Source organism: Crocuta crocuta, unplaced genomic scaffold, assembly GCF_008692635.1.
Source record: "Crocuta crocuta isolate KB4526 unplaced genomic scaffold, BGI_CrCroc_1.0 scaffold141, whole genome shotgun sequence".
In the NCBI taxonomy this organism is placed as follows: domain Eukaryota; kingdom Metazoa; phylum Chordata; class Mammalia; order Carnivora; family Hyaenidae; genus Crocuta; species Crocuta crocuta.
This window is the reverse complement of record NW_027527951.1, coordinates 6,176,933-6,199,415: the sequence shown is the minus strand read 5'-3', so window position 1 is coordinate 6,199,415 and position 22,483 is coordinate 6,176,933. Positions and strand designations below refer to the sequence as shown.

At 44.6% G+C, this 22,483-nt stretch overlaps 1 protein-coding gene and 1 long non-coding RNA gene across 6 annotated transcripts in view; one reads left to right on the top strand and one right to left on the bottom strand.

Moving 5' to 3' along the window:
- SULF1 (sulfatase 1) overlaps positions 1-22,483 on the top strand; it is a 176,593-nt gene that overhangs the window by 141,546 nt on the left and 12,564 nt on the right. For 3 of the 5 annotated variants that reach the window (XM_077752455.1, XM_077752454.1, XM_077752456.1), the window contains 8 exons: positions 5,185-5,395; positions 7,816-8,062; positions 10,132-10,228; positions 10,933-11,027; positions 11,350-11,415; positions 12,487-12,659; positions 15,543-15,685; positions 15,780-15,903. In XM_077752455.1, coding sequence (XP_077608581.1) covers positions 5,185-5,395; positions 7,816-8,062; positions 10,132-10,228; positions 10,933-11,027; positions 11,350-11,415; positions 12,487-12,659; positions 15,543-15,685; positions 15,780-15,903 — 1,156 coding nt within the window. Of the gene's footprint in view, positions 1-5,184; positions 5,396-7,815; positions 8,063-10,131; positions 10,229-10,932; positions 11,028-11,349; positions 11,416-12,486; positions 12,660-15,542; positions 15,686-15,779; positions 15,904-17,776; positions 17,811-19,029; positions 19,096-22,483 lie in introns of all 5 variants that reach the window. The other 2 variants (XM_077752457.1, XM_077752458.1) reach the window with 2 other exon arrangements.
- On the bottom strand, positions 1,783-7,629 carry LOC144221957 (uncharacterized). The gene is made up of 3 exons (XR_013332236.1): positions 7,575-7,629; positions 7,153-7,284; positions 1,783-2,278 (listed from the first exon to the last, which is right to left on the bottom strand). It is a non-coding gene; the product is annotated as an uncharacterized LOC144221957 (long non-coding RNA).

Here is a 22,483-nt window from a genome sequence, read left to right as displayed (position 1 = left end):
TGACATTCAAATCCAGACTTTTCTAGCTTGAAAGTCCAGACTTGTGCCACTGAGTCACATCATTATGAATATAAAATGCCATTCTCAAGTCCCAGGTAGCATATAGGTGATCTTCACTACTACAAAATCCTAGTCCAATGAATGAATTATGTTAGTGCTTTGGGCTGTCGTAATGATTAAATGAATAAATTTATATAAAGTGTTCTAGACATTACTCTGGCATCAAGTAAGAGTTCCCTAGATGATGATAATGAAGGTGATAAAGACAGTGTTGAAGGGAATTGTTTGAATGGCATTTTGTCATATTTCTCATTAGATTGGATCCACCAAACCACACAAAAATCCTTATACCAAAATAGCCATCCTTCTCTTCTTCATTGTGTGTTGTTTATATATAAGTGTATGTAATCTATCAAAAAATACTAAGACATAATTGCTAAACAGAGTGATCTGATGCTGAGCTAACTTCAGGGAATAACTAAGGGGTATGAGACATGGTCCTTGCCTTTAATTCCAAATTCCTGTGTGATTTGAAAGGCTAAAAAGAGATCAGAATAACCTAAAAAATTATTTACATAGTCTTATCTAGCCCCTCATCCACAGAACGTGTGCAGAAATAGTTGTGGGATGAATGTATGTTGAATGATTGGCACAGATGGAGCCAGAGAGGCAAGAGAAATGTTGAAACCAGGTCCCACAAAGTGGCAAAGGAATTTACAGAAGGTAGAGTGGTCAGGGAAGACAGAGACGATTGGATTTGGCAGTTAACTGATTTACTGATAAACTTCAAGAGAGTAGATAAAAGGGAGACAGTTTGATGTTTGTATTTCTGCATGAGGATGTGGGGTGGAGATGTTTAACAAAGCTCATTTCTGATGCTGACTTTGTGTCCCGTTAGCAGATGCCTCCCTGAGTTCACGTTTGCATCTGATTCCAGAATCTCTTCTGCATTGCAAAACCATTTCCTCGTTATTTTGAGCAGTTAAGTGGCTTGTGGTGTCAGTTCTGAAAGTTCTCTTCCTTCGCCTCCCTCTATAAATTCTCTATGATGACCACGATAGTGGCAGTTATTCAAGGTTTTATTGCTCAGCCATGAAAATTATCATGATATCGAGCTAAAATGACTGTGGCAAATATGTAGTAATTACGTTTCATTAAAATTCCTGGTACTCTTGCCACTAAGAAAAATTTGAAAGCCTCTAGCTATCTCTCCATTTAATAGGGTCTATGGCTTGTTCAAAGGGCCCATGGTATAGAAAATAACTGGCATTTTTCACCATGGCCCTTGTTTTATACAAGAATGTGTGTAGCTGTATGCATACCTCTACCATATGTGGGCATGTGTGCACATGTGTGTACAGGTGCATACATATATGTATGTATATTTGATTTGTGTGATACATCGTCAGTGCCCAGGATGGTACCAGACCTCAGGTTTGGTTAAATTCATCTCTCAGGAAAGAAACACTCCTTCTCTTCCTTTCTACTCCAGAGGACATTAGCAAGGAATTTGGCTAATGGGAAATTGCAGGTTATAGTCAAAATCGACCAAATCACTCAAAAGTCTGCCTACACTTTCTGTTCTATCAGAATCTACCTGTACACTTGGCTCTTCCAGACCAAGAAAAAGGCAGAATTTTTTAAGTGTGTTATGGTTACAAAACTAAGGAAGGTTTTCACTGTAGCTATGTGTTTTTAAAATTAGTATTTATACTAAAATTGGTATAAATTCAAACCACAAAAGACACAAGGCCATACAAGAATAAAGACAACCATGTTTTTCTGTCTGGTAGAAAATGACATACTTCTTAGTCTTCTGCTAGGCTGTAGATCCACTGGCCTCTTCTTTTGCTACCCTTGGAATTAAGTAGTGAACTCGTAGTTTTTGCATGCTTGAGTTAGCAATTACCCAGATAGATGGATAAGTCTTAAACCATTTGCATTTAGGACAAATACAGATCTAGACTGACACTCTAGTGCCACTGATTGTCAAAGTTTCTGGAACTATAAAAGGTTATCGATTTTGCTGATGCTTCTCACCAGCAAAAATTCCGTATGGCATATAGTTATTCCTTAATGAAATTGTATATCAGTTTCTGAGAACTTTTTTTGAGAACATCATGGCACCTCCTCAAGCTCATTGGATGTGTCTGGAAGTGCCACAAACCCTGGCTTGAAAAGCACTGGTCTCCACATTGAATGGTGGAACCACAGAACAGGTGCACACAGCTTCCAGCTAAGCATTTACAAAGACTAAGTTCTATCACTTGTCAGCTACCTGTGGAGAGAAAGTAAGGAAAACTGGTTAGTCTTACAGAGAATGCAAAGTCCTGCCAGTATAGACAAGTTGGTAGTGTACATCTGTTCAACTAGAGTCGTTTTCTGCCCTGATTACATCAGTACATTTCTAGACACAGCTTCCTTTGCATATCCATGCCCCAAAATGCATACATCCCTCCCAAAGACGCTTCCAAGTGAGCTACTTAGACCTCTTTTGCCCCTGTGATGGATTCCAGCTGCAAATTGAAAGCAGTTGTTCTTAACCCCAACTGCACATTAGAATCACCATGGGAGCTTTTGAGACTCCCAGTGCCCAACCCTGTGTGAGAACCACTGACCTGGCATAACTCCTGTGTGCCTGATCATGTTGACTTCATTTTTTTTTCAGCTAAATCATCTCTAACTTAGTTAGTTCTTGACTGTGCTTGTTTGTGTTGCCTATTCGTGGTTTTGCAAATAGAGTTAGTTGCCCTGTCCCTTGGGCCTGCTTCTGTGGACGGAGATGATGGACATTCCAGATACACTGGTCAAGCCACAAAAGAAGATTGTAACCTGATATGGCTTGAAATCACCGAATTCAGTAGCACCAAGAGTGTATGGGGAGTAAAGCAAGATCATAGAATAAGCCCTATGGGCCTGGGATTTGGGGACTATCTGCTAGAAGTGCAAAGGTAGCTTCTGTTAATTCAACACTTATTGAGGGCACATGGCTCCATTAAGAGAAAACAAAATGTGACTCTGTACCTTGGTCCGTTGTGAATGGTTGCACTCCATTTGGTTTTTTGGGTTTTTTGTTTGTTTTTGTTTTTCAAATATAATTTATTGTCAAATTGGCTAACATACAATGTATAAAGCTCTTGGTTTTTGGGGTAGATTCCCATGGTTCATCACTTTCATACAATACCCAGTGCTCATCCCAACAAGTGCCCTCTTTAGTGCCCCTCACCCACTTTTCCCTTTCCCCCACTCCCCCTTGTCCACCCTCAGTTTGTTCTCTATATTTAAGAATCTCTTGTGGTTTGCCTCGCTCCCTCTCTGTTTGTAACTATTTTTCTCCTCCCCTTCACCCATGGTCTTCTGTTAAATTTCTCAAGATCCACATATGAATGAAAACATGTGATATCTGTCCTTCTCTGACTGACTTATTTCACTTAGCATAATACCATCCAGTTCCATCCACGTTGCTGCAAATGGCATGATCTAATTTTTTCTCATTGCCAAGTAGTATTCCATTGTATCTACAAAACCACATCTTCTTGATCCATTCATCAGTTGATGGACATTTAGGCTCTTTCAACAATTTGGCTATTGTTGAGAGTGCTGCTATGAACATTGGGGTACACGTGCCCCAATGCATCAGCACTCATGTATCCCTTGCATAAATTCCTAGCAGTGCTATTGCTGGGTCATAGAGAAGTTCTATTGTTAATTTTTTGAGGAACCTCCACACTGTTTTCCAGAGGGGCTGCACCAGTTTACATTCCCACCAACAGTGTAGGAGGGTGCCCGTTTCTCCACATCCTCGCCAGCATCTGTAGTCTCCTGATTTGTTCATTTTAGCCACTATGACTGGCATAAGGTAGTATCTCAGTGGGTCGTACTCCATTTTGTCTGCTGACCAAGCCTTCTGGGACCCTTGGCTAAATTTTACCTTCCATTAAATCACTCTGAAATTAAAATGTAACCCATAGTATGGCTACAGGTACACAGAGGGCACGGTGAGATCATTTTATGTGGTTCAGGAAAGAGCATCTTTCATTTAATATTTTTTGGTTTATTTTAATATATATTTTGAAATATGTAACCAGCACACCAAATACATCATTTTACAGGGGCTGTTGCTTGGGTCACTGTTTAGAAATGTGTCCATTTAAATTGTATGTATTTAATTGTATTGTATGTGTCCATACAATAATTGTATACAGGGGAGACTCATAGATGGAAGGAAAAAAGACAAAAGTTTGATAACTGCATGGCAGCATGTTATCACAACTGTGGTTGACTTCAGACCAAGGTCAGTATTCTTCCCAAATTACCATTTTAGGGAGGAGGCCAGGGGAAAATAAAAAGTAAAAGGAAGGGTATTAGGTCTTTAAGTAAGAGATGGAGGATCCCATGAAATGTCCCCAAGGCGAAGTGCTCTTATTTCAGGCAGATTGAAGTTCAAGAAGGCTGGGCAGGGGGTGGGAGGGACACGGAGACCCAGTGCCCTGTCCTGCTGATCTAGAACGCAGCCTGCGGTGTCTGCGCAGGCGTGACGGAAGGCTCAAAGGCGCCGAGCCGGTGCCAGCTCCCCGGGCGCGTCTCTGCGGGTGAGCTCGCCCTGCTGGGCAGCAGGGGCTGGAGAGGACAAACGGGCCCAGAGAAAACCTGACACGTTTGGGAACGTCCGGGCCCTGTGAGAGCCGGCCTGCCCTGTGCCACGTTCCGATTAAGCTCCTCTCCGTCTTCCTCTTCCGCCACTCCTCCCCGGCGAGTCAGAAATTCAGGGGCGGAGAAAGAACAAAGCAGCCAGGTCTGCTTCTGCAGAGAAAGAGGGGCCTGGTGAAAACAGCCGTGACAGCTGGGCTCCGGCGGCTTGGCGAATTCAGGGCTTTTCACGTGTTTCACTCAAGACTCTGTTTAGTCTGGATCCTGAGGATTTATATATCAATTTTGGGGTCTGGTGTCATTGAGGTGGTTCTGATTTCCAATGATTTCACTGTCATCTGGCTTTGCCTCCCATGAAAGAAAGAACGGAGAGGACCGGGGGGTCGGCTCACGGCAGGGTCAGTGAAAAGCTTGCTGTCCGGGGTTGGCTCTGCTTCCCGGGGTTGCCCGGGCTGCCAGAACCCGACGCCGCAGTCCTTCCCACGAGGCACCTGGTGCAGCAGGGATAACCCGCTCTCACGTTGGCTTTTGCAGAAGTGGCAGTGCATCGAGGACACATCCGGCAAGCTCCGAATCCACAAGTGCAAAGGATCCAGCGACCCGCTCACGGTCCGGCAGAGCACGCGCAACCTCTACTCTCGCGGCTTCCACGACAAGGAATGCACTTGCGGGGAGTCTGGCTATCGCACCGGCAGAAGCCAGAGGAAGAGCCCAAGGCAGTTCCTGAGAAACCAAGGGACTCCGAGTAAGCAGCTCGCACGACGGCTCAGTGGCAGGCCAAGGCTTTGCAAATGGACATTAGAGACACAAAAGGCTTGCCCCTTCCACAGTTTAGGTATTATCAAAGCACAGCTTTAGGACGAAAGGCCAATATGGTTCTGTTCCAAATACAAAAGCTAACTTGGTATGTGGACACTTTAACTTAAGCATAGAACGAAAATATATTCAGTAAGCACACCAGACACAGAATATACAGGCACAGGAAAGTTTTACAGAGGAAAAGGTGGGGCCGGGGCAGAGGGTAGAGTTTAGGTCAGGTGTATTTTATATTGATGCTAATGTCCTGATTAGTCTGCCTTGAGCCGCTTTAAAAGAGAGTGAGAGAAAATAAAAATTCAAGATTTCATTGCTTATGCATTTAACTAATACGAAAAGCATATATGCTTTTTTTAAAGGGACATCTGTTTTAAGGACAGTATTTTTTTAATTCCTCTTGTTGGCTGGCAGGGTCGAACTAGTCAAATTCAGTATGAAAAGCACTGCTTGGCATCTTCTTTATAAAAACTCTATCACACAGCTATGAGATTCCTATGATTAGACATAGGTGAAAACCGAGTCTGGCACCTTCTGTAAAAGAACGAGAGTCTAGTGCCATCTAGTGGCTGAATATGAGAAATGACTCATTTCTCTGGCAATTCAGTAAGCTACATTAAGTTCATTTCTGTGCTGTAAATTAGGCAAGGGTTTGTTTTTTTCTTAAATAGGCTGTATGCCCAACGTGGGGCTTGAACTCACAATCCCAAGATCAAGAGTCGCATGCTCTACTGACTGAGCCAGCCCGGTGCCTCCCATGTGTAAATTAGGAAATCAAACCAATCCCTAGAAGAACAGAAGTTCTTAGCATTGCTTTTTTATCCTGGACTCCACAGATGGACTTTAGGGGATCATGAGCCCTCTAATGTTTTATCCAAAATTATAAGTATATTCTGTGTGCATGTGCACATTTTTCTGGATATAACTTTCAACACATGCTTAAAGGAATCCATAACCCAAAGGCTGAGAATGATTGATCTGGGAGACTTCTGTCCTCCCTGGGAGAAAATGTCAAGTTTAATAATTCACTCAAAGAGACCAATAGAAAGCCAACATGGGACAGAGGCTCCCCACAGCCTCCCTTAACAGATGCTGATCGCCAGTGTTGGGCTAGAAGGTAGGGCAGCCTCTCTCCCAGCAGGTTAGATGCCACTCCACAGTGGTGACCGTACACCCTGTTGTTCAAATTGAGCACAAAGTAGAGATGTCTGGGGCCACCTTTCAAACTGCACGGAAGCTCCCATATCTGAGGACAGGAGTTGTTCCTGAGCACACTCAGTGGCCTGCTGGCTGTTACGGAGACGTTCCCTCCTCTGGAAACTGTCATCACAGGGGGACCCTGTGGAGCAGGAGTCTGATTCTGCAGCTTGTGTGCTCCCCTCCCTCCTATGTTAGCATAAGGCAGGAGAGAGAGAGGCCCCGTGAGTGTGGAGTGTGTCCCCTCAGAGCTGAAGAGCATCTGATGAGGAAGGGCCAAGGTTTGCTCGTGAAAGCTCTTGCCTAACAACACACCATGAGCCGTGACAGTGGATGACAGTGGCCTGAACACATGCTGGCTGCCCCCTGGCCTTACCGTCCATCTGCCAGGTATCACTAGTCAGCTGGCTGCTAAGAGCATTTTCAGATTTTAATTTTTCTTAGAGCATCCCTCTGTCATTTGTACAAGTAGAAGGTGTCGAGACTACTTACCCTTTGGGAAGCCCGATGTGTTGGGAAGACTGTAGCCTTTCGAATCTGGGAGACGAGCATCCTGCTTCCCATGCTATTGGCCACATAACCTTGCAAAGTGTAGGAAGCATCCAGAGCTTCAGAGTTCCATCCCTAAGAATCATAGCCAAAATTTATAAGCCTGTTCTGACAATCTGATATGCTTTTTTAATGTAAGGATGGATTACAATAATACAGGGCTTCCAAGGTGGTGGATTAGAGATAAGTATGAGGTGGATGGTACATAGCAAAAGCTCGATAAATGACAGTATTATTAATAATACCATAATTGGGAGTATAATTCTATCCAAACAAACTGCCTTAGCAGTTCATGTTGAAAACACAGCGTGGAAGTTCAAGGCCCGCTGTAAGTGGAAGGGAACTTAGAAGGCACCCAGACTTACCCCTCCCTGGAGAGGTGAAGGGCTGAGGCCCAAGGGTCAGTGCAGCGCCAGAGCCCAGACAAGAGCCCGCTGCTCCTAACGTGAAATCTAGCAGGCTGCCTGCTGCACCCCACTGCCTCTCGACAATGCAGTGCACACTGCTTCCCCTTCCCAGAGTGCTCGCTGAGCCCAGTGGTGATTTTCCTCCCTCTTCAACTACACATGGATGTCCATATTAACATATATCTTCCCTTATTTCCAGAGTACAAGCCCCGATTTGTCCACACTCGGCAAACGCGGTCCTTGTCCGTCGAATTTGAAGGCGAAATATATGACATAAACCTGGAAGAAGAAGAATTACAAGTGTTACGACCAAGAAACATTGCCAAGCGCCATGATGAAGGCCACAGGGGGCCTGGAGGTCACCAGGCTGCCAGCGACAGGGACACGATGTTGGCGGACAGAGGCAATGCCCTGGGCTTGCCCACCACTGTGCGAGTGACACACAAGTAGGAAGGCTCAGTTCTCGAAGGCTGAGTTCACAGTTGTCACCCTATCTTATCACTATTTTGCTTCTTTACTAAAAGTGGTATGACTTGGCAGTGCAGGGGCTGGAGGCTGGCCTGTGTAACAATTAGGGTTTAAAGAAGCAGCGAGGAGTCCAAAGAGGCGAACGTTTGGACACATGCTTTGGGTTCGGTTTCACATTAAGGCTGATCCTCTGGGAACTGAGCCAGAGTGGTTCTGCCACAGCTTAACTGAGCAGGCATGGAACTCTGCCCTTGAACAGCTACCTTTGTGGGAGTCTGGAAAACAGATGGAAGCCGTTACTGGCACCGCTAGAGGCTCTGGGTGCTTCACAGCTACTGCAGCTCAGAACAGTTGTACCCTCACGGCCTCAGAAATGAAACCCAGCCCTCAGAGGACTGGGGAGCCCGGAGAACGGATGTAAGATGCAGCTACACCTCACCACCCCTTGCGGGTCCTGGGGAGCACGAAGGAGGGTCCCGGGAGTCATGGAAACAGAGAAGGGAGCTGATTCTCTCGCAGCTTGAAAGGCCCACCTTGGTTTTCCGTGTCCTTCCAAGATCCACTTATTCTCTTTTTTTTTTTTAAATGTTTTATTTATTTCTAGGAGAGAGAGAGAGAGACAGCGTGAGCAGGGGAGGGTCAGAGAGAGAGGGAGTCACAGACCGAAACAGGCTCCAGGCTCTGAGCTGGCAGTCAGCACAGAGCCGGACACGGGGCTCGAACCCACGAACCGTGAGATCATGACCTAAGCGAAAGTCGGACGCTTAACCGACTAAGCCACCCAGGCGCCCCAAGATCCACTTATTCTCTTGATAGAGAAAAATTCTCTGTCTGAATTTATTAGCAGGGTCTTTTTTTCTCTCATTTTATCACTTTGGAGGGGCATGCTGTCATAAGCTCTGTCAGGATTTTTATCTTTGGGTCCGCTCTTCCAGTGCCTGTACAGTTGATCTTGAACACGGTGGGGGTTGGGGACACAGACCCTCCCCCCAATACACACAATTGAAAATCCACATATAACTTTTGACTCCCCAGAAACTTAACTACTAGTGGCCTACTGCTGACCAGAAGCGTTAGTGGTAACATAAACAGTGGATTCACATGGACTTTATGTGTAATCATTTACTGTATTCTTGCAATAAAGTAAGTTAGAGAGGAGAATGTTATTAAGAAAATCACAAGGAAGAGGACAGTGTGTTTACAGTACTGTACTGTGTTTATCCAAAAAAAAAAAAAAGAAAGAAAGAAAAGAAAAAGGTCTGCACATAAGTGAACCTGTATAGTTCTAACCTGTGTTCTTCCGGGGTCAACTGCAGTTGTTATACGCTAAGAGGTTTAGACCAGGATTTCAGTATTGACTGACCCCTTATCCCAATTCCTTTGTATCCCTAGGGCTGTTTCTTTGCTTCAAACTTTTCTTAAATGTTTGTTTATTTATTTATTTATTTATTTGGGAGGTGAAGCGGGGGGCAGGTGGGCAGAGAGAGAGGGAGACAGAAAATCCCAAGCAGGCTCCATGATGTCAGCACAAAGCCCGAAGACGCGGGGCTCAAACTCACAAACTGTGAGATCATGACCAGAAGTGGGAAGCTTAACTGACTGAGCCACCCAGGCGCCCCTCTTTGCTTCAAACTTAATGGGGTACTTCAGGCAGTCTCCCTGTAACAGAATGAATGGGATAAATAACCCCCTTCGAACCCTGCCTTTCTTTAATCAGACAACTTATTTCCATCATAACTGTGAAAAGTCCCATTTTTCCTACGGTATTTGACGAGGCTTTCAAAATTGGAGTTTTCTGGTGGTATCTGTTCTTGGAGACATGAGTATTGAATATTTTCTGAAAGGTGATCTTAGTAACAGTCTCTCTCTGACACCATCCTTTACCTATTCCGATGGGCAGGAGACATTGCCATAGACCAGGCTCAGCTCCTGCTTGCATCCAAATTAAGAGTTTAGAAGATAATTATATTCCCTTTGCTATTTTCATTTTTTTTAATATTAGCATATAAACCTATTTCAAATGTTTTGGGTTTGTTTGTTTCTGCAGGTGCTTTATTCTTCCGAATGATACGATCCACTGTGAGAGAGAGCTGTACCAGTCAGCCAGAGCCTGGAAGGACCACAAAGCGTACATTGATAAAGAGGTTAGCCATGGCTGTGTGATGGGAAGGTGTATTCGAAATGCCAGGTCGGTTCGCCAGCCCGGCCGGGACTGGGGGGGCTCACCGCACGTCCGCTTCATCTTTTTTATAATTACGATTACATGAAAAATAGAATAGCAAGGTATTTATCTTTCCCCAGTGATAGAGTGATAGTCCTGCCTAAAAACAAAATAGAGTGTGAGAATCATAGTGGGGACTGAAATCCCTGCAAGGAAATGATTCTTCATTTGTAAGTTGAGACATCTGTTAATGTTTACCTATAGCACGTCAGTAGGAATATCGAGGTAGGCATATTCTGTGCCCAGTTGGTTTCCAAGTTAAATATCATCTCAGATGAAGAGCTGGAATGATGGAACACAGCAAAGAAGGTGAAAAGAGAGGTACGCAGCATAGAAAATCCTTACCTTGGGGCACCTGGGTGGCTCAGTCGGTGAGGTGTCGGACTTCAGCTCAGGTCATGATCTCATGGTTCATGGGTTCAAGCCCTGCGTCCGGCTCTGCTGACAGCTAGCTCAGAGCCTGGAGCCTGCTTCAGATTCTGTATCTCCCTCTCTCTCTGACCCTTCCCTGCTCACGCTGTCTCTCTCTCTCTCTCTCTCAGAAATAAATAAAACACTAAAAAATTAAAAAAAGAAAGAAAGAAAATCCTTACCTTAAAAAGTAACTGTTCATTATATGTCTTCCAGATTGAAGCTTTGCAAGATAAAATTAAGAATTTGAGAGAAGTGAGGGGACACCTAAAGAGGAGAAAACCCGAGGAATGTGCCTGTAGTAAACAGAGGTGAGCATGTCACCATTCCATGGTCTTTTTTCCAAACTCCTGTTTCCAAAAGCTACAGCGATAAGCATGAGGCTTGTTTCTCTCTTATGCCAATGGAAGGCTTAACAAACTGAATTCGTTATTATCATGGTCTGTAATGCCCTAAATTGTTCGGGTCCATTGAAATACGTCATAAACCTAAGCCGAAGGCTAAAAAGCCCTTTTAAGCTAAGATAGTTACAACAAAGCACCTGCTTTCCTTCTATTCTGCCTTCTGTTTAGAAAATGAACTGTCTGATCGAATGTGGGGCAAAGGCTCACTTTTCACTCTTCTTGCCCGTAGCTATTATAATAGAGAGAAAGGTGTGAAAAAGCAAGAGAAGGTGAAGAGTCATCTCCACCCATTTAAGTAAGTGACTCTCTGTTTTCCACATGGGCCGGGAGCAGAGGACTGTCCACTGGGCACTTCTGAAGGACAGCAGGGACCCCTGGGTTCTAAGCGGTGCTGCTTCTGAAAAAGCAGATTCAGCCAAGAGGGCAGCCAGTCCCAGGAGTTGAAACCAAAGCGCACACCTTGCCAAGAGACTGTGGCAAAGCTGTGGGGATCCTTTGAGGGAGAGCCATGACGAGTTGTGTGTTCTCTGCCCATGTTGGGACGGTAACTGGATTCTATTCCGAGCACCACCTTCTGAGGACAGTGATTGGGAAATGGGGACCATCGTGGTTAGCTTGGTGTGTTTCATAGCATAGTCTACAATTGTGCTGAATTGTGAAAGTTGGAAGACAGAGACATATTTTTAAAATAATAATATAATTTGCATATGAATGGGATTAGGATACAAGAAGTTGAGCCATTTATGGAAAATAATAAAATAATAACCAAAGAAAATTATTTCCAAGGCATCTAATCCAACTAACCATTGATGTTATGACTGATAAGTACTGAATCCCCAAGAAGTTAAGCCATTTGTCCAAATGGTGAGGCAGGATCCATGGTTTCACGTTGACTTCTACTTCCACCAATGTTTACATGTAAATAAGAAAGAAAATGTTGATCCTTTAAGACTCAATAAAATTTTTTATTTATTTATTTTTTTTACAATTTTTTAAATTGTTATTTTTGAGAGGTGAGAGGTGGGGCAGAGAGAGGGAGACAAAGGATCTGAAGCCGGCTCCACGCTGACAGCGGAGAGCCCGATGCGGGGCTCAAACCCCCGAGACTGTGAGCTGAGCTAAATCAGATGTTCAACTAGACTGAGCCACCCAGGTGCCCCAGTCTCGGTAAAATTCTAAGGCAGCTGTGCCTCCACTTAATGAGTGTGCCTTCACTCTTGCCGACTAGAGTTTGAGGCCCTCTATGAAGAATAAAAGTCATCTCATTATTGTGTGTCTGCCTGTTTGTGTGAGATGGAGAGCAACGATAGTAGTTTCTGTTCGGAAAGTGCTATCTGATCATTAACCGATCCCTCTGTTGGGATAGGGAAGCAGCTCAGGAAGTAGACAGCAAACTGCAGCTCTTCAAGGAGAACCGGAGGAGGAAGAAGGAGAGGAAGGAGAAGAAACGGCAGAGGAAGGGGGAGGAATGCAGCCTCCCAGGCCTCACCTGCTTCACACATGACAACAACCACTGGCAGACGGCCCCGTTCTGGAACCGTAAGTTTTGTGTGGTTTTGCTTTTTGAGAGTTTTTTAGAACTCTTTCTCCCAGTTTTATGGAGATAGAATTGACGCATAGCACTATATAGTGCTTATATAAGCTTAAGGTGCACAGCAGAGGACCTGACGTCTATGTCCAGTAAAACCTTGCATTGCAAATAACTTGCTCTGCAAGTGTTCCGCAAGACGGGCACACATTCCTAATAAATTTTAACTTGACAAATGAGCAATGTCTCACAATACGAATAGTCCATGACACCAAATGTCACATGATCACAACCAAGCTAATTCTTGAAATTCACTTTGATATACAAGTGCTTTGGATAACAAGCATGTTTCCAGAATGAATTATGCTTGCAAACCAAGGTTTTATCAACTGTAAAATGATGATCACAATAAGTTAACATCCATCACTTCGTATCATTTGCTCTTTGTAAATGACGCTAACTGCCACAGCGCAGAGACAGGGACTCACACTATAGTTCTGAAGACAAGGGCTTCAGCAGCATAAAACCGGGGATCTAGAATGATTCAAGTGGGGACCATTGTATTATTTTCTGAACTGGCAACTGGAATGCTTTTGCCAAAAATTATTTTTTCTTTAGAAATTTGTTTTCGTATTTTATTTAAAAATACCAAGCTTGCCCTGGGCTTTTCTCCTGATGGTGTTATTTCACATAGTGCCCACCTCCTGACAGATTTCCTACCCAGTAAGACTGCTCTGTAACTAAATAACTAAACAAATGGGTGAACAATTTTGCCTCATATATATTTTGTTGCTGCTTTATTTCATGTAACAGTCTAAGTATATAATAAAAGGAAGTGAAACCCCCTTAAAGGCAGGGGACATATCCTCCTAATTCTCAGCCCCCTTAAGTACCTAGCGTCATGTTTGCAGAAGAACAGAAACTCCACAAAATATTTAGTTTTATACAGAATTGCTGAAAACATGGAATAATAACAATTGTGCGCTTTTAAAATTATAGTTAACATTTGCTTTGGTGGTCTAGGCACGGTGTTCACTGAGGCCATCTAGAAATACTGCCCTAGATTCTTGTGGCACTTCGTCTGATTAAAGACTTACCGACCCGGGGAGTAGCTAAACCCCCAAATCTTTGCATTGAAAAGATCACAGTAGGACCAGCTGGGTCAGTGTTTCTCAAAGTAGAATTTGGAGACTCCAGGAATCCAAGACCCTTCTATGGGTTTTGGGCCTGTCTATGAGGACTTTTGTTTTATCTTTCCATTTTGATACTGTTTGATTTTAGTGTTCAAGTTGGCGATGTCGTTTCCAGCCACACTGAAGCGAAGTGAACTCTTAAACTCATAGCATTTTACCTTTCAATCGTGTTCCCTCAACCGGGACACAGGATCCCTGAGAGTCACTCGGGGTGTGGGGGGGGTCTCTTCTCCGCCAAGCTCTGGGCTGGGGCACTGGGGACACAGGAGTCTGGAAAGTCATCTCCTCTGGGGCAGAGAGGGATCGGTGGAGAAATGTGGATCTTTGGGGCAGTGACGTGACATATCAGTGTATGACACTATCCTGGTGGACACATATCGTACATTGGTCAAAGCCCATGGACGTATGACACCAAGAGCAAACCCTAAGGTAGGCTGTGCTGTGGGCTTCGGGAGATGATGTTTCCCTGTAGGCTCATCAGCGGTCACTGTGTCCAGGGATGTTGATAGTGGGGAAGGTTGTGCATCTGTGGAGATGGGGGTATTCTCTAGAAATTCTCTGTGCCTTCTGCTTAATTTTGCTGTGCACCATTTTATGCTCTAAAAATAGTTTATCAAAATAAAATTAGAAAAAAATCATTTCTCATTCATTGTCTACAACATTTCTTTTAGTTTAAGGGGACAGATTTAGTGTGTTTAGTACTGGATAGGTGGGTAAGTGACATGTAGTGGTTAAGAATATACCTGCTAGCGGGACCCCTAATGCTGCTACTCCTCAGCTGTGTGACCTTGAATAAATTACTTAACCTCTCTGAGCCTCATTTTTCCCATCTGTAAAATGGGAATAACAAGAATCTCTGACTCCCAAGGTTCTTTTAAGGATCAAATGAGTTAATACGTGCAAAGTACATAGTGGACAATGAATGCTCATTAAACTGTTTTAAAAATATTTGCTAGATGGCATATTTCTAAAATTCAGTTATCGTTGCGGGAAAGGTCAGCAAATTTAGAAACTATAAAAGACTAGGTGCTTTGTTCTGTTTTAATTTGACATCTGTTTGACATACTTTCCACCAGATAGCCAGTGAAACTCTGCATGGTACAAAAAAGTGTTCATGGTCATAGCCCATCTCATGTTAAAGTGTTGTCTACAATCATCACGAATTACATCATCCCTAAATCCACTGAGCTGGGCTCCAGCCTCTCCAAATCCCCTTCCCAATGCAGAGACCCCTCTTCCCACACACCATTTGTGACATGTGGCCATCTGACACAGAGGACACTCAAGGACACCAGGTCCATCTCGTTAGTATCTAACCATTTTATCCTTTTTTAAGAAAAGATAAAATTAACCAGAAATGTAAGTTCTAATAATTTCCTTCCCATCTCCACTCACCCTATTCCAGAGACCACTGCCTAACGTGAGGGGGCAAACCAATGTGCCTAAAACTTCACCTTGCCCTTCAGCCTGTAATCACAAACACAGATTGTCATCGTTTTCCCCATTTTCCACCTGTTCTCACGGTAAATTGTTTAGAGAGGGGGAAAATACATTTGTTAACATTTAAACACATAGTACTTACAAGACAGAAAATGTGCCCCTTAAATTATAAAGCTAAGGAAATGCTAAAATGGCTAGCCTGCCTACTATTTAGTTGTTGTTGTTCATTCTTTTCCTTTTGTTGTTCTTCTTCACCAACAGTGGGATCTTTCTGCGCCTGCACGAGCTCTAACAATAACACCTACTGGTGTTTGCGTACGGTTAATGAGACGCATAATTTCCTTTTCTGTGAGTTCGCCACTGGCTTTTTGGAGTATTTTGATATGAATACAGATCCTTATCAGGTAAGTCAATATGTTTTCATTTTATGAAGGATGTTGAAAACAAAGCAGCCAGAACATGAGCCTGAATATATTGTCCCGGCCTCTTCGCCCGCAGCTCACAAACACGGTGCACACGGTGGAGCGGGGCATTTTGAACCAGCTACACGTACAGCTCCTGGCTCTCAGAAGCTGTCAAGGGTACAAGCAGTGCAACCCGAGACCGAAGGGCCTTGACGTCGGTAAGGGGGAAAAGGGGGTGTTTTCCTTGTATTTCCTGGGAAAGTCTTTGTGTTGTCAAGTTTTCTGCCTTTGAAACAACTTGATGCATAGAAACCCAGAGTTTGGGATACTTCCAGGGGAGACTTTCCAGGCAATTCCAAACATAAGCTATTCTCTAAGTTTACCTCTGGGAGCATTAATGAAAATTTTAATGCGCCAAAAGATTTGGTGAGTGTTCTCTTCTGGTTTCTCCCACCTATCTGTTCTACTAGTAAACCTTCCCAATAACAGTTTCCACTGGCAAGTGGGATGAAGGCACTGGGGACTGTTATTGCCGTCAGCAGGCATGATCTATATTCTTAGGCAAAGCGGGGTATCCTCATCTTTTAAGCGGATTTGGATGGGAACACACGGTGCCCTGTTTCTGCCCCACACAGTTGGGAGCTGCCCTAATTGGCCCCCTGCCCATGACACCGTGAATTAGATTTCTTGTATCACGATTTCCCCTCAGAAACTAGAGATAATTCTAGTTACTTGAGTAACTAGAGTTACTTGAGTAATTCACTGTCTTGAGATCCAGCAGTGTTAGAGGGCCCATATGGAATCAGCCAGATGCTCCCTCCCTGATCTGCAGCGTTAAACTCGCTAATTTCTCCTTTGGTTCATGAGGCTGCCGTTCTTTTCAGCGTCTGTCCCAGCTCTTTCCTAGTTGATGGGAATACTTAGTTTGTTGTAATTCCTGTAGAAATATGAATTCCAGCAATCCATAGAAGAAGCAGAAAAAGCTGGCACTGGCAAGGTCATTGGCATCAGCACAACGGGCCAACCCCAAAAGGGCGAAGAGCTGGACTCTCTGATGGTGGGGAGCGGTTTGTAGGAGCACCTTGTGTGCAGTTGAGTTTGCTCAGTGTCCCTAACAGCCGGAGTCTCTGGCCGCCTGGCAAAGCCAACATAACCAGCACTAAATAGGCCTGTTCCTAGGGTCATGTGACTTGAAGGGGGGACCACCCCCAAAGAATCAATGTCTGCCACCTGTCATTTCCACCCCTGTAGGGTCCTGAGGCTTCCAAGCTGCGAAGATCCCATAAGAAATCATAAACACTGTGAGAGAGGTCACCACCTTCATCAAATTAGGTGCCGGCCGGTAAAGACCAGTCCTGGCTTGCTGAATAGGTCTTTTGGTGGCTGCCCCCGCCCAGCTCAAATCTTCTCAGACATCCTGCTTCTCTGTCTGAGCTTTTCCTCAAATCTGACCCCTCCACACACCAAAAACAAAACAAACAAACAAACAAATCTCACTAAGGCCTCAAAATGAAACCGATTATTGGTTCTTGAAATGTTACACCCAGACATTTCTCCCCCAAAGGACCTGGCTCTCTTGCCAGTGGTGACCCAACTCTGCTCAGCAAGTCTGATGGTCTCCTGATGGACTGACACACCAGCGGGAGGAGTAAAGCGAGTAGTCCTCTCCACCTTCTAGACGATTCCTAAAGGAGATGACTGTTGCCTCCCCCCCTTTTTTCCAAGTGTTTTGTCTNGAACCGCAAGATCATGACCTGAGCCGCCGAAGTCGGACGCTTAACCGACTGAGCTACCCAGGCGCCCCTGGAAGTACTTTTCCGACTGCTTTTAAACAGGCTCTCCTCCTTTGCCACCACACTCATTTTTCACGTGAACTCCTATAGGTTTTATCTCAAACCTTTTAATTTATAGCTTACAATGCTCGTTTTGAACCTGTCTGCTAGAAAAGCTCTGTGGGACTTCAGCACTGTCTGTATTTAACACAAAATGTTTCTTTCTAGGGTTTAGATGTTGTGCATGGAAAACGACAGAGTGAATGGTTTTATGAGTTCTAAAGCTAACATAAATTACTCTTGTATTTTCCTCTATCAGGAAATAAAGATGGAGGAAGCTATGACCTACACAGGTATTCACACTTTTTTTATTCTCCCCTGCAGCTTCTTTCCCAATAATTGCATGATCCAGCCATTTCAACTAATTTCCGTTCCTCACCATGTTGCACAGAGCAGTGTGGGTGCATGCATGTGCTAACAGCATTCTCCACCATATTGTGTCATTGGTTACGGATCTGTCGTTTTGCTTTTAATCAGCTGACTGTCACAGCAGGATGTCTCTCAGAGCATTTATTCCCATGTGTGTTTGCTCATTAGATGATGCTTTTAAGCATGGATTGCTATGAAAGGGAAAAAAAAGAACAAAACACAGAATGCCCCTTGGAAGCCCTGGGGAGAGTTTGGGAGAATTCTTTCCCTGGTGGTGCTTACACATTGATTTGGTGGAGAGGCTTCATGGAAACTGGTATAGAGATTTTTTATGAAATATAATGTCAAAGACCCAAAAAGGAGTAATGGGAAATTGAAGAGCATTCAAAAGCTGAAGTGAGCTTCCTTGTTAAGAGTCCTTAATTAGCGTGGGTGGTGAAAAGCAGCAGCGGTAAGGATTCTGAAGGCTCTGCGGGGTGCTGGGGAGTAGGGAGAAGGTGCTGGGTTGGGGACAGGGTATTTGGAGTCAAGCCCTGCAGAGAGATCTCCGCACAGCACAGAGACAATACCTCCTGACACACCCAAACTTCATAAACAGGCCTCAGGCCAACCATCCTATTCCCTCCAACCCCCACCCATCCCTCTTACCTCATGTTCGGTGAGGGGGTCCAACATGCCTGGTGGCCATGTCACAAGATCACCTGGCTTCGTCAGCCCTTGATATTTTTCCACTCTAAGCATAGACCTTAGGTGGATTTGTGAGAAACGTGCATGTGGGCAGATGGGGACCGCCCTTATCACCTCCACTGTGGGGAAACTGAGTCAGCACCCTAGCTGATGAATGGAGCAAAGGAACATGGGCTTCCTCCGTACCATGTCAGGGAACCCCGTTTGTCCCCCTGCCTCTCCTCCAGCCACCTAAGCTATAGTCTCAGATTCTTCCTTTTCTGGGGCACCTCACTGATCTGACCAGAAGCTAAATAATAGGAAGCGGCGGGGAAGATGTCAACAAATAACAAAACAAAGAGAGCTGGACGTTTGAGGACACTTAATAACCATGTATGTATCTCTTCTTTTTTCTCTTCTCTCCTGTCTTCTTTTCTTTCCTCGCTCTGCCCCCACCCTGACCCATATCACCCCCAGCACACATAGGACAGAGCAGAAGAACCCACCCTTAAGCTGGCCTCACCAGGGATATGGGCTGACGAGGTAATATCCCGCACACCAGCATTGTTTCGCCTGCTTCCCCGGGGCCACATTAAGACATTTCCAAAGTGTGACATTTTTAGTGGACCTAACACTAGATACTGACTTCACGGTTATTTTATGATGCACTCAATTTTACAGCTAAGGGATTTTCAATTGAACTTTCTTTTACTTCTTGTCATGAAAGAGGGAAAAGAGTATTAATAGGCTATTTAAGACACAGGCCTGGTCAGAGCTGAGTCAGAGAGCTATTCTCCACCAAGTCATCCCCGGACAACTTTGAGATGAAGAATGTTTAATTGCGCTCTGGTCATGATTACATGCCAAGCATCTGGGACTCTCCCTTCTCCCTTCCCTGCCACCCACTACTGAATCCATCATTTATGAGGTCATTTGTGACAGCCTTGGTAACTCGTTGTTGATGGGGTCACTTGAGAATGTGGCTGATGAGAGCACGTGCACAAGATGACAGTTACCCATTGCCTCTTCCTCCCCAAATTCCTTCACGAAGGACAGATTGGCAGGCACTGTGTAAGTCACAGTGACTGGGGCTTTCAGATCCAACCATTTCATGATGTAGGAGGCAAGCTGTCTTTCAGCTGACACCCACATCGCAGGCCAGAAATCTTGAAACGGGGTCACTGAGGGAGCGCTCGCCTGTCCCACATGGAGACTCCCTGGATCCCCAAATGCAGTGTTTGACGCGGCCTCACCTGCTCGCTGCGCCCTGTTGTACTGAAGGGAACAGGTGTCAAACAGGCCAAGGTTTGTGGACCTGCCAAAACAACTATTGTGTCCGGATGGTGCTTACTGGGACACAGCCCTCCAGGACTGGCTCTCTTGCCAGGTTTAAGAAACCTCAATTCTCCAAGATTGTGATTTTTTTTTTGTTTTGTTTTAGGAAACTAAATAAATGCATTTTTAATCATGAAATTTCATTATAAAAGACTTTGAGAAAAATGATAGTATCCAAACCTGAAGAATGTGAAATTTGAAAATTCAACAGAGTATTTCAGAAACATGTCTCTCGCATGAGACAGACTAAACAATCGCTTTTTGATGGCCCTCAATTCTGTAGGTTTGGAAAATTTAATCTTTACATTTATTTTTTAAACGGCCTTCGAAAGGCAAGTCCGTTCCCTGTTCAACTTTGTTATCTATTCTACATATTTAGTGCTGTGGCACATGCATGAGGCAGGGATAGCTGAAATGCTTTGCTTACTCACGCTGGTCATTTTCCAGTCAGGACAAGCACAGAGCAGGGGCAGAGCTCAGAAACTAGCCCCCATGACTCAGGCAGGAATTTCTGGCTTGAGTTGAAAGCAGTCATTTCTGTGTTGCAAAATAGAATAGGATCAACAGGTTGAGGGGGTGTTTATTTTTCCTACTGCTTGTGCGAGCTAATGTTGCTGCCCTTTGATGTCCCAGAAATGCTCCTGGCAGCCATGGCATGTGTCCATGGCAGACAGTGATGGGCCGGCAGTCGGTTCTGGGAGGCCTCATGCTGCCAGAGCTGCTTCCTGACCTGCAGTCCATGCGGGGTAGACCAGTAGACCGCGCTGTGCTCCGTCCTCAGCACCCATGCTTCTGCCCACATTGCATGTACACTGTCTGATTCATCTCCCCTATAGCAACAACTCATGGCTTGCAGATGATGTGGGTGACCTGGCTGTGTGTTAGGGGCTGATTGGTACTGAGGGGCCAGTCTGCCTTGCATTCAAATCCTGCCTCACTAGTAAGAAGCAGAGAACAGAGCCTGGCATGCATCAAGCCCCAGTACTGATGAGTGTTATTAGTAAAGTGGGCATGAATGCGAAACATTAACATGAAGGAGACAGTCTATGAAAGGGGATAGTGATATTATAATTCCAAAGAACGTTATGTTTTACGAGAGACACGAAAAGAGATACCCATCAGCACCACCATCATCTCCATCACTCACTGTTAACGCAGAGTCCAGGCTTTTTTCTGAGCTGCCTGAACTTACTGAAGGACAAAACCCAACCTTTACTCCTCTGCTCTATGTTACTTTAATGAAGCTTCGCCAGATTCTCTTCTCTCTGCCATATCTCAGGACTCCATTTTATTTATTTTTTTCTCTCCCTATTTTTTGCAGTTCTACTGAGAAATAATTGACATGCATCACTGTATTACGCTTATTTATTTTTACACTGCCTTGCTAACTCTGTTGGACTTCTCTGTTTAACGTGCTTGACCAAGAGTTGGGTCCAAGTCAGGGCTTGGGGTTAAAGGGATGGGAGATGAGGCCTGCCTCCTAAGGTGATGGGTTCCTTACAGTCAAGAGTTGTTAGGGCATGGATCACAGGTGGGGTCACCGTATGCAGAGGACAGCTTGCACCCTGCCCAGAACACTGGGGGATGGGCAGCCACTGAAATCCAGCCAAAGCTCTGCTAGACAAGCCATGCCAACTGGTGGGGTGAGTTTTTCTTCACACAACAGTGGCCACCCTGGTCAGGACCAGGGGCAGGGGCAAGTGGGTATTAATCTAAACTCCCAAAGGATGTTCAAAACTTTGACTTTTTTAATGGTGATTCTACTCCTGGTGCCTTCTTCCCCGTAGAAGAAGAAACAAAAGTGCTGCAGGACTCTAAGACCCTTCCCTCCAAACTGAGGAATGAAATTTACCTTTAATTGGTTTCAAAATAGGAAAAATAAGAGGGGGAAAATTAATCTTCTTTCATCCGTTGAGTAAATAAATAAGGAAAGAATCCACATGACCACCTGTGTGCAAGCCACTGCATTGGAGGAGAACATGGTCACGTATTATCATTACTGCACAGAAAACAAAGTGTCCTGACAAGGGAAGGGATGCTGCTAAGAGGGGCCCCTCACCCAGCCCCGAGGAACCCAGGGAAGCCTCCCACGGAGGTGGCATTTAACGCTGTGCGCTGAAGGCAATGCCGGTGCCTCTAGAACAGGATACTGAAGAAAGAAAACCAGTCCAGCCAGCAGGGACAGTTGGTGCGAAGACAAGATCCATTTGGGAGACTGTGATCAATTCAATGGCAGTACAAGGAAAGGGGGGTGGGGAGAGCAGAAGAGGTAAACTGAGCCAATTTTATGAAGAGTGCTATATGGAGGGTGGCCCAGAATTTATCTTCCAAACGACGATTCTCCCACCATAGAGAGCATACTAAAAATAATTAAAATTATCTCTATTTAACATATGTATTTGCTGACCAATGATATGGTCAGTGGAGCTATAAAATAATTTTATTTAAAAACTATTTTCTAAACTAAAATTCCAAAAACTCTGGACAAATGCTAAACTGAATGGGATGTCAGTACAAGAGATAGAAACTAGGACCATCAGGCAGTCTAGTCAATTGGATCACCCTGGGTACATGCTACCTCAGAGGATTGGGGTGC